The following is a 12,033-nucleotide window of genomic DNA, read 5'->3' on the forward strand; positions in this document are numbered from 1 at the left end:
AAGAACAGGAGTACTTGTGGCACCTTAGAGACTAACAAATTTATTAGAGCATAAGCTTTCGTGGACTACAGCCCGAAGAAGTGGGCTGTAGTCCACGAAAGCTTATGCTCTAATAAATTTGTTAGTCTCTAAGGTGCCACAAGTACTCCTGTTCTTTTTGCGGATACAGACTAACCCGGCTGCTACTCTGAAACCTGCTTTTGCTTTTGTTTGTTTTTGTAGTTTCAGCATACTGTGAGCCTCTAATATGACATTCCTCATCCCTTCTCTCCCCTAGATTTTCCTTCACATTATTGCTTTCTATATCCCCTGCTATAACTAGGAACAGACTAATTTAGCAATTGTGGTTAAAAACTATTGAGGCCAACTTAAATACTGTTTCGTCCAGCCTGTGTGAACAGGACCAAATCCGGATTTAATTAGGTTAAAAAGGGTAACCTAGATAGAGGCCTAGGCTATTTTGTGATAACTTCCCCCCCTTTCATATAAATGGGGCCCTATTAGTATGCCTTGATGTTGCAGTTCATCTTGGTCCGTTTTTCTAAAACCTTCTATTTATCTAAATTGTGTTACCCCATTCGTTTTCACTCCGTTCTTTAAAGTTTGGGCCCCCTGGCAATCATCTTCCACTCTGTTCTTGATCCTCGACTAATTTTGTATAATTTACGTTTCAATAATTAACAATATTTCCTTGTTACATCTAATAGCACCTTAAATGATTAAAAGAGAAAGGACATTCTAAGTGACTTTCCCCTGTCCATGCAGTTTGCAGCTCTCTGTTTAGCTACTGAAAATAGACTAGATCGTTTGTTTTCCTGCACCAGTACAGTGCTGATCTACTGCAATTCATGCTGCTGCAGAAGTTCAAGTTTAAAAAAAATTTTTTTTAAAATGCAAATTATTCCTTATTTATGCAACAAAACACAAATTTTGGATCTGAATTAAGTTGATAGCATCCTTTTAAACACTGAAGTAGACTCATTTAAGCGACTGTAGACTACAGATCTTGTCCACACCGAAGTGATGTTCTATGTGGCTTTTATTATCACGACTGTTGCACAGAAATGTGGTTTGTCTCTTCTCTGGCTCCTAATGTCCCTGGGCACTATCTCTGGGTTCCCCATATTCCTGAATATTCTTTCTTGTCTCTTAGAAGCCCTTCTGAAGGGGCTCAGCACATTTGATTGCCATTTTCCTGATCTCAGCACTCCCATTTAACTGCTCTAGGACTTAGTACCTTGGATTGCATGGTACCTAATAGCTTGTAAGATTTAAAGACCCAGAATGGCTAAAAGGCTTGCTTGGGGCCTTTTGATGGTTTTATTCAGGGTAGGGAAGTATGGAAAGAGGGATACTGAGAGGTGTTGGTGCATTTGTTCATTGAAGGATGAGAGCTGTAATTTTACAGTAGATTTCAGTTAGGATAAGACACTTGTCCATCTCATGCTTGCGTCTTTTACCCTGATTAATTTGATTCTGGATCTTTTGCAATTATACCGTTTATGGCCCAACCAGTTTTGTATCAAAACCTCAGTATTTCTAGGCAAGACTGTACTGAAAGCTTTAATGAAATTTACATGTATGAAATCAGGGCATGCCATTGGAGCACCACACTTGCAATTATATCAGATGAAGAAAGTGGTTCATCTCATGCTCTTTGGAACCATGCTTGTTATGTAGTGATCATGACATTTTCTTCTACATGCTTTCCTAACTTGTTCTGCTATTTTTAGTACTGAACTGGTCTGTAGGAGTGCTGCAAATGTTAAGACTATTCAAATGGCTGCATAGAGTCACAGAAGTGTTGAAGAGCAAACTGCAGGGTTTTAGAATCCCATCAACACTTGAAATCACTGTGACCATTTTGGATTTACTCCGGAGAAGCAGCAAGTAGTTTTTAAAGCTTTAAAAGATTCATTTTAAGTGGCAGAGGCAGGCTTACTTGGTGCAATTGAAAACTTAGCTTTAAGATGACGGTCCAGAATTCTCTACTTCTTAATGAATCTCAGGGTAGCTGCAAGTTGTGATGCGTGATTTCGAACTCCCACAGAGCAGCATCCAGTAGGAACTGTGATAGCATTGCACATGAAAGTAATTGAACATTTTTGAAAATTCTGTATTCTTTCTATGGGTGTGTAGGCGTACCATGTAATCCTTTTTCCTTTTAAATCTAGATATATAGAAATATTTCCAAGTAGGGGGAGTGAAGTTCGAACCCATAGCGGTTTGTTCAGGGGGAAGAAGATGAATACTTATCCAAGTACTAAACCGATAGAAGAATCAGAATCAGTCTTTGAAGAAAATGAACAGGGTCAGCCCCTAGGACCTACTGCAGATTGTGAAAGTGAAAAAGAAAAGGGTGAGGTCTTGCTTGTTGCATTTGTTCTTTGAAGCACCTTTGCATATACTCTTGCTTTTGTCTGCACCATGTACATAAACATACAAGACTGTAATGTTGCAAGTACTAATGTTGCTTTTGTTCACTTGTGAAGACTCTTACAGAGAAGTGATTGACGAGCCTCGGGCCGCGTCAGAATTCGAGAGTACCTTGTCACTGCTGCATTTTGTCCATCTGAGAGGTCTGCCTTTCCACGCTAGTGCCCAAGACATTGTAAATGTACGTTACAGTATGATCACATGACTGTACAGCATTAGTGACAATTTAAACCCTATCAACCTTTTATGCTATAAATACTTTAATGTTGCCTAATTTCCAGATGGATTGCATGTGGAAATGGGGGATGTTTTAAAGAGTTGGAAGGACAAAATTCAGACACATTGTGGGGGATGGTAGGGGGGTAGAACAGGGTTCAATAGCTAATTAAAGCCATATACTTAAAGTGCCCCACTTACTGCTGTAAATGTAACTTTTGGTAAATGCACATATAATTTCTGCCTTGGAGTGTGAACTTCCCAATCTTAAAAAATCCTCTAGCTCTGTATTTAACATTTATGGTTCAGTAGAGCCTAGAGGCCTCAACTAGGTTGGTGTGCCATTGTGGTAGGCACTGTTCAAATTGTCTGTTCTAAATTGCTGCCAGGCCTTGGTTTTGTGCTAAGTTATTTGAGCTAGTACTGCTATTAGCGTAAAGGTAAAACTAATTTGAATTCCAAGAGCAACAAGAACAGCAGAGTGTGAAGCTTCACTACGAGAATATTTTTGGGTAAAAATGTTACAAACAAAATAGACTATTGTGCTTTCTTCTCCCCATTCTATCTTGCAGGTGCTTTGTTAAAATAACTATCAGAACAGATTTTTACAATAGCTTAAGGCAAACCATAGTGGGTGACTGTACTCTTGTGTACATGTTCATGCTAGATCTTTTAAATAAACTTCTCTACAGCTCAATCAAAAAATCTTGTTTTAAAACTGAATGGGTTTGATAAGATTTGTCCAATATATAACCAGCATTTGTCCCCATGTTTAGCTGTAAGCATGGCTATGCAATGGATACAGCTGATTTGTTTTTCACCAGGAAAAAAAAAAAAAGTAGAATACAGTTCATCTAAATAGGTAGGAGACATGGAGTTTATTCTGACAAGCAAGACACTTTTCAATGCAAGGTGATGCATGTTGGGCACAAGCAAATTTGGTCTATAGGGTTTTTTAGAATAAAATGGGTTCAGGTAAATATGACTGTGCTTATCTAAGCAGCATCAAATTTAACTGACCATTTTATTTCAACCTGGGTATTCCCTTTATAGTGAGAAACCAAGTTGTAACAAAATGGTCAGCTAACTTTTATGCTGGAAGGAATCTTGTATATAAGTGGAAGAAAAAATAGTAACAACTGTAAAACATTTTAATTCTATCAAATAGGAGTTCCCAAGGTTTGTTGAAATATTACCACTGCAATAAACTTATAGAATTAAACTACATAGCTTACCTCCTCCCCGTTGCTCCATCTTGCTTTTGTTTGACTCTTACCTGCTAGCCATATATACTTGATCTTTCACTTAGGTTTTGTTTTCTTTAGTTTTTTGCTCCACTGAAACCTGCAAAAATCACCATGGAATATAATTCCAATGGGAAAGCTACAGGAGAAGCAGATGTACATTTTGAGACTCTTGACGATGCAGTTGCTGCTATGGCCAAGAACAGGTCACACGTGCGTAAGTAATGCTTGCATTTTTTTCTGCTGTGCATTATTGCTGTTGAGCCTGGTAGTGCCAGTCTGCTGTCTACTGATCATGTAGTACAGAGCACCTTTCAATTTCTAGGCCTTGAATTGTTCAGGCCTGAAATGATTAACTCTACTCGGTGTGACTGTTACATGCACTATATAGACTTTTTTTATTATTCAGAAACTTTATAAACAAAACATTTTGTAATTATTCCCCAGAGCATAGATATATTGAATTATTCCTGAATTCATCTCCACAAAGAAAACAAGATTGCTAGGTAAGTATATCTTCCCTCCTTGGTATGCTGTTTCCAAAGATGGACAATTTGACCCTTATTTCATAGGCTTACTCGTATTGCACAGTGCCAGTATGCAGTACTTTAGCTATTGAAGACAAGTAGCTTAGTCAAAATCTAAGTCTAGAATGTTCAAACAACTATACTTAAAGTTAAGCATCTAAATTTATAATGAATTTCTCATAGATGTCTTATTTCAGGCACCCAAATTTGAATATTTTGACCTAAGGACCCATCCAATTCCTGTTGAAAATATTCTTTTCCCATTAATGGAGTTGGATCAGGCCCTCGTTTAGACAACCCTCAGTAAAGCATGACAGAACTGAGTGGGATGCTGTGGTACATCAGACTCTCCAGTTAAGCAGTGACCTTGTGCTGGAATTCAGGTTTTAAAGGGTTCCCATCCCCTAAATCCACTGATTCTCTGACTACTGTGGAAGGTGAAATGAAAGTCTAGGCTCATGAGTTTCTCAGTTGTGGAACCAATTTTTGAGAGTTGGGTGTAACTGAAAAATGTCTTGACCATTTCTACTGCAGTGGAGTGCCTTGAGCGCATTTGAAATAGCTGACTTGTTCAACATACTTAGTTAGTGACATGGGCAACATGCCTACATCATGGGTGATGGAACTGGGCAAACGAGAATGTATGTGAGGGAGCAATCTTGACTGACTTGATTCTGAGGAAGCTGGCTCAAAAGTGTTGTTGCCACTGGCCAGGATCAAAATGTGTTTACTTAAGCAAATGTCTTTTAAAGCTTTTCATGCTAACAGCTGGCTTTCTGTCAGTCCTCCTTAAAAAGCCCATGTTGTAGCTGTGCTTGGACTGTGAGCCTGCTACGTAAAGTCCACCTGCCAGAGAACCAGCATGAGCTTTGTTCTAGCATTGAAGTGGAAGAAAGCAAGATGCTCCACCGGAGCATGAGCATGATACTTAGATCATCTGAGCCAAGAAAAAGGGGTGGAGATTAAACACATGCAGTTGAAGATTTTGCTGATCGAAGTCTATTTAACCTGATGAAATGTAGTTACCTGTAGTGAACAGCGGGGGCTGCTGTCCTGCTGCCGGGAGATTGTCCTCAGGCTATAGGGCTCTGAGACAATTGTAGATCCTTCCCTTAAATATCGTCTGCAGAATGTAGATTTTGGCTTTATTTTTTTAAACAACTTGTTTTTGATTGAGTAGACCTTTAGATTATATTCCCTGCATAGAAGAGGGTTCCCATCTTTCCCTCCCTTTGCTTTCCTTGTCTGAGCTCTCTAGCAAATGCAGTGGAAGATGGAACCCTCTCAAGTGCTACATTGATTAGGTTGGAGGTAAGGGACTAGCTGAGTTTCAAGGCTTTAATCTTCCTTGCCAGGTGTAGCAGACACTTATCCCATGCATAGCTTGAAGACCACCTCCACTACTGCTTTTGTTACTTGAGGAAGCAGTAAATGTTCTGCACTTGCACTACACATCTCCTGTGAAGTCTTACAAGAGTAGTTAGTACCATCTGTGACCTCTTTAATGTGCATGGTGGTGAGCAGTCTGGTTGAAAATAGGTTAATTTGCAGAACATGATTTGGATTAGCTCTGTGCTTGGATCTCCTTCACTTCAGCAGACTTGTCAAGAGAACCTGCTTATACCATTTTAAAGAGCTGATCATTTTAGTGGGGGAGGCTTAATTTAGGTAAGTTGTGAGGAGCATGCAAAGCTTAAGAGTTGTATTCATTCTTGTTGAGAGCTATGCACAGTAGAGAACTCTTAAACACCACAAGGGGAAGGGTGTTGGGGTGGAAGAAAAACTTAGCATTTGCCAAATGCTAGCTGCTGATGCCCAAATCCCTAACATTTTTTCCTTTTTCTTTTCAGGATGAAGCAAGAACTGTTGTTTGCTCATCATTCTTGGAGCTAGAATACAGGTGCTCCTGTTCAGTAGCAAAGAAACCATAAGACATCTTGCTTTTTCAAAGGCAATTCAGTCTGTATCTAAAATTATTCTGTATGGGTTTATGTAGTAAAGCGCACAATAAATTGTGTTCACACTGTGGAATGTGTCTGTAAAAACAGAATTAAGGTTGATTCCATTAACTGTCCTTGTATTACAGTAATTGCTACAGTACAGGCAGTGTAAGTTCTGAGCTAGGTTGTTGCTGTGACACTGAAATATCACCTACTTGTGTTGCATTACTATTCAAACAGCTTATTTTTAACATAAGCTGCTTAACAGTTCTTAGTAGGTAAGAATCCTATTTTTAGAGATTCCAGCAATAGTTGAGCATCTGAACAATGTCATCAACTTAACAAGGGCCCAACTATCTCATAGCTTTGTATAATTTAAATATCCTAGAAAATGCAAAAGCATGGCATTGAGAGAGAGTGTCTAAGGGTAGGTCTATACTTACCTCTGGGTCCAGTGGTAAGCAATTGATCTTCTGGGATAGATTTATCGCATCTTATCTAGCCGCAATAAAATCGATCCCAGAATGCTTGCCGTTGACACTGGTACTCCTGCTTGGCGAGAAGAGTACGCGGAGTCGACGGGGGAGCCTGCCTGCTGCGTCTGGACCCGTGGTAAGTTCGAACTAAGGTACTTCGACTTCAGCTACGTTATTCATGTAGCTGAAGTTGCGTATCTTAGTTCGAAGTGGGGGGTTAGTGTGGACCAGGCCTAAAACACGGCATGAATGTGTTTCTAATATAGATTTTGTAATGGTTCCACAACTCTTACCTATTGCTTAACAGGTACTTTCCTTTGTCATCTAAAAGTGGAACCTCTTATCCCATTGTGCTTAAGGATGGAGTTAACACTTGGAAATTATCTGGGCTTATTAAACTTCTACAAATGTACATACAGGCTGTGGGGTGAAAGGTAACTGTCCTCTGTACAGTGCTTAAAGGTACCTACCCAAACATTTAATCAAGGATGTTTCATATTTGCTTTTACTGGATAGTTTCTAAACTGCATATTGTATAATAGCACTGCTTTCCCCCCCCCCCCATGTACTTTAGTGGGAGACTGAAAGGCCTAGCATCATGCAATAGCTACATGAAGCTAGACTCAGTACACAGTTGGAAAAGGCTTAAGGTATCTTAAGCTTAAGCTTTTATTGTGATGGTGAAACTAATTTCACTTCCCTTTTCCATTTTATCACCCCAGCTCCAAATGCTGAAACTCACAGGGAGGCATAGGCTGCAATATCAATGTGAAACACTACACTTTACAGGTATCTAGTGTGTACCTCATCCTTACTGTTCCAATCCCCAGATGAGACAAAACGAAGCATAGCCTAGTGCTCCAGCTGGGAAAGAAATGGTTTATATTACCACCATAACCACTCAGTCCTAAACAAAGTGTTTGAGATTTTTTGGGTGGGGGTGGGGGGAAGAGAGGCCCTCTATTTATATTTCAGTGTTTTCTGGTTCAACTGCTCCCTTCATGAAAAAGCTCTACCCCTGCCTCCTGGGTTTAAGAGCTAAGCTGAGTTCCTTCACCGATTACTTTCTGTAATAAGTGGTAGAGGCCAAAATAACCTTACGCTTACAGGTGAGTAGTCCACATTATTTTATTAAACTCCATGTTACAGAAGACAAACAGCTGCCAACCCCCCAGGAGAAACAGAATCCAGCTCCCTCTTAGCTGCATACTGCTGCAGTGCCAGTCAAAACAGGTAATTAAGTAGATGAATGCACACAGCCAGCAAAACTGATGAATAAGGTGCCACTTGTGTAAATGGTAATGTTCAGAACTAGCAAACACTGCTTTTTAATGCAAGTGCCACCTTCCAGATAGTGATGTCTTTAAGTTTACAACTCAACCTAGTGCATAAGAACAAGCCACAAGCAGAAATGAGAAGCAACTGTGATGGAGAAAGTATTCTTTAAACAGCTTTATTTTGTGTGGAACAAGTGGGCCAGAAAATACCTTCCCCCTCCCACTTAGCTTTCAGGGCTACACCTACAAACAATATCAGAACAAACATGCTTGAAGAATTTCCCTTATACATGGTATTCAACATTGTGTACAGTACTGTAGCCAGCACTGCATTTACAAGTCTTTAATACTGAGGATGACAGAGGACCTATGTAGGAGCCATCTTGGAGCTCAGATTGCAATTCTGACATTTAAATTTTAGTTCTCTTCCTGAATCTCAGATGTACACAAATATGTTACTAACTCCTCATGGCTGAAGTAAACTTAAGCTGTTGAGCCCAGTGGATTTTATGTAACTGGGAAAACTTGTTTATATATGTGACTATATCCTGCTTTTAAAAATGGAGACTTTACAATTGCAGCATTAGTATTTAAGAAGGGTAGCAGCAAGTTTCCTTTGTGTGAAGATCAAAAGGTATAAAGGCAACCAAGGAATTAGCTACCATCTTGGAGCTTCTAATCACACTCACAAGGGAATATAGACATGTCAGCATTGACACATGAAAATTAAGTACTATAATATCCAAATGCTCTCAGAATGGCTTACAATTACATTTTCTACTCTGACTAGCAGAAAAACAAAACCAACTCCACTAGATTTTAAATCCTGTAGATTTGTACAGTATATGCATATTGAATATCCTCCCTGCACAAGCCATCAACCTCACCTTCAGATAAAAGATCTATTAGTCAAGTATCTTTTCCAGTCAAAGTGCTGTCCCTGACTCTGCACTGGTGACCCTAATTAAAAAACTGTCTTCCTGGAAAATAGAAAGTTGAACATATGAAAGCACCCTATTTCCCACTTAGATTCCAAACACAAAGCTACCTTATTTTGTAATTCCTCCTGAGAAGTTGCTATAGTCAATTGCAGGAAGATATTCTAATATTTCCCCCTTAAAATAATAGTTAAGAAACCATTTCAAATTGCTCTTGTAATGTTTTCCTCTCTATTCTCCCTACTTTCCTGAGTCCCATTCACTCCCTCCTGTTGGCTCCTATGAAAGAGGCCCCACTAGTTCCCTGCAGTCAGGTGAGGGAGTCAGACTAGATTATATACTGATCACCATCACTGGCCCAATCAAGTGGCCTGAACTTATCTACACACTTTCAATGTAGTTCTAACAGATTTAATTTGCATATAATCACCTTTAGAGAAATAAACCAGGTTTCCCTAAATATAGATTTGTACAAAAATTAATGCAACACCCCCAAATACATATAAATATACATAAGTCAGTTTTTGAACGATTACAATACATTCTGTGGTCTTAATGGTTCAGTTAGGTTTCCAATACAAAGTAGGCCAAATAAACTAAGCCCCTCTCTTTGGGGAGGGATGCATACCAGCATTTGTAATTTTGCAGTTTTGGTATGGGGGGAGGCTGGAGCCCTCAGAGAGAGGTACAAGTGGCTGTGTACTTCAGAAGGAAGGTGTTATCTTTTGGTGTAGCAGAGAAACCTTAAATATGACGACATCTTACTATGTCAGATTATCTTTGTATGAACCATAAAACCTATTTGAAAGTGAATTTCAGATTAGCACATTTGAGCCTCCTGCTAGCAGCCACTCCTCCTTGTGGCTAAAAAATGATCAGTTATGACTATATTTTAATAAAAAACAACACATTTGCTGCTTGAACAGCTGATTAATGTGCACGACATTAGTAGGAACGGTCTGTTGGACAGAATGTACAAACATGCCTCTAAATGTTCTGTTTAAATAAAGACGAGGTTGTTGGGTTTTTTTTTTTCCCCCCCCCCCCCCCCCAATTTAAATATTTTGGAATCAAGATGCATCCTCTAATTATCAGGTCAAGACAAAACAGACTTATAGTCTTTAGAATGTCACAGCTACCATAAGTCACAATGAGAACCTCCCCTATAAAGTTCAGAGGTGTCTGTTTTTACCCCCCAAACAAAAAAAAAAAGTTGTATTTAAATAATGTTTGAGTATTTTGCTATGAGAACTTTCAAGCATACTGTGCTGAGCCAAATGGCTGCTATTCAATTCTCATATCTCACACACACTTCAAAAAAATAACCCCCAAATCTTTTAAATCTTTCCCCGCAACTGTTGATGTTACTCCACACAACCAAACTGGAGTCCAAGAGAGGACTGAATTGAGTAACAATGTGCCCCACACGTTTAATTCCCAGTTCTTTTGTGGGATTTTTCTCTTTGAACTGGAGCATCACAGTTCAGTAGAACTGCAAGGACAGAAGGGAAAAGGGAAAGTGGTGTTTTAAGCAGAGCCACAGATGCTGGTGAAAAATACCTTCTCGTTCTTTGTTTCGGTTATCATCTGTTTCATTCCATTTTGCCTTCAAACAAAGCATTTAAGTAAACCTTCGTACATGCGTTTTTACCTCTTGTAGTTGCCATGGTACATGTATTAAGGCTACTCTGACCCGAAACTCTGAACAGTTCTTCGCCCAGCAGCTCATGCATGAAAGTGGGGATGTTTTCCTTAAGGAAGGCTTGGACCAGCATTTTAAATTGACAGTTGTGAGAGAATGTGAACATAATAATGTACTTTCGCTCTTTGACCTTGCAAGAGCAGAGGGAAAAGAGAGCTTCTTCTCCAGAAACTCGCCTGAACAGCTTCAGACCCGAGACCTAAGCTACAAGATTTTATAGCTGGACCAAGCCTTGATTGGTCATCACTGTCTCACATGCGGAGTCCTACAATGGGCTTGTCGAATACTGCTGTATCAGCTGTTTGTGACATGTGTTGCAAACACACTCTGGGTTAATGCTGGATGGAAGGGGCAGTTCATTAGCTGAACAGGCCTCACAGAAGATTCCGCCACAGTTCTTGCAAATGTTCTAAAAAAGGGAAAGAGGAACAAAAAGTGGAAACTACTGTTAATGAGATGAGAAAGACCGCGCCAGCCAATCACAAGGGGCCCAATAACACCACATGAAGTAACCAGGTTTTCTCACTAACATTCAGTTAGCCAAAAGACTGTACTTTGTCCCTGCAAAGGGCACCTGAAGCTTCTGTCCCTCATCTATCACTAAAGACTACCTGTTGGCCCCTCCCACAACCTTTGAGGGATAAACGGTTCTTTCCCAAAGGATGAGAATGTTACTTCTGCGGAGTTCCTAAACCCAGAGAGTAAAAATCAAACCCCCAAGCACAGGCTGGAGCAAATTTCACAAACTATACCCAGATGTGATTTGGCAAGAGTCAATTTAAGCAATCAATACTTAAAAATTCAAATGCTAGTTAATCAGAACACACAGCTACATATGAAATCCTAGTAGTAAAAGTCTTATCCACTAGTGCTACACATGTGTATTTTTAATTTCATGCACATTAGGGCTGTTAATCACAGTTAACTCACGCGATTAACTCAATTAAAAAAATTAATCAGTTTTAATCACACTGTTAAACAATAATAGCATCCAATTTAAATTTATTAGATTTTTAGATGTCTTCTACATTTTCAAATTAGGGCTGTCAATTAATTGCAGTTAACGCGATTAACTCAAAAAAATCGCAATTAAAAACAATTGCATTGTTAAACAATACAATACCAATTGAAATTTATTAAATATTTTTGCATGTTTTCTACATTTTCAAATATATTGATTTCAAATTACAACACAGAACACAAAGTGTACAGTGCTCACTTTATATTTATTTTTATTACAAATATTTGCACGTAAAAGACAAAATAGTATTTTTCAA

General features: G+C 39.1%; 2 protein-coding genes across 3 annotated transcripts in view; one reads left to right on the forward strand and one right to left on the reverse strand.

Annotated features, from left to right (window-relative positions):
• The window catches only part of GRSF1 (G-rich RNA sequence binding factor 1), a 54,911-nt gene extending 48,443 nt beyond the window's left edge, over positions 1 to 6,468 (forward strand). Inside the window, exons 2-6 of the mRNA XM_034771359.1 lie at positions 2,140 to 2,359; positions 2,493 to 2,617; positions 3,978 to 4,113; positions 4,344 to 4,402; positions 6,274 to 6,468. Of these exons, the coding sequence (XP_034627250.1) occupies positions 2,140 to 2,359; positions 2,493 to 2,617; positions 3,978 to 4,113; positions 4,344 to 4,402 (540 nt within the window). The 3' untranslated portion in view covers positions 6,274 to 6,468. The remainder of the gene's footprint in view (positions 1 to 2,139; positions 2,360 to 2,492; positions 2,618 to 3,977; positions 4,114 to 4,343; positions 4,403 to 6,273) is intronic.
• A 1,808-nt stretch (positions 6,469 to 8,276) lies between these two features.
• RUFY3 (RUN and FYVE domain containing 3) overlaps positions 8,277 to 12,033 on the reverse strand; it is an 83,811-nt gene continuing 80,054 nt past the window's right edge. For both annotated transcript variants that reach the window (XM_034772138.1, XM_034772139.1), the window contains exon 18: positions 8,277 to 11,165. In XM_034772138.1, the coding sequence (XP_034628029.1) occupies positions 11,022 to 11,165 (144 nt within the window). In that variant the 3' untranslated portion in view covers positions 8,277 to 11,021. The remainder of the gene's footprint in view (positions 11,166 to 12,033) is intronic.

This window comes from Trachemys scripta, chromosome 5 (genome assembly GCF_013100865.1).
Source record: "Trachemys scripta elegans isolate TJP31775 chromosome 5, CAS_Tse_1.0, whole genome shotgun sequence".
NCBI lineage: Eukaryota > Metazoa > Chordata > Testudines > Emydidae > Trachemys > Trachemys scripta.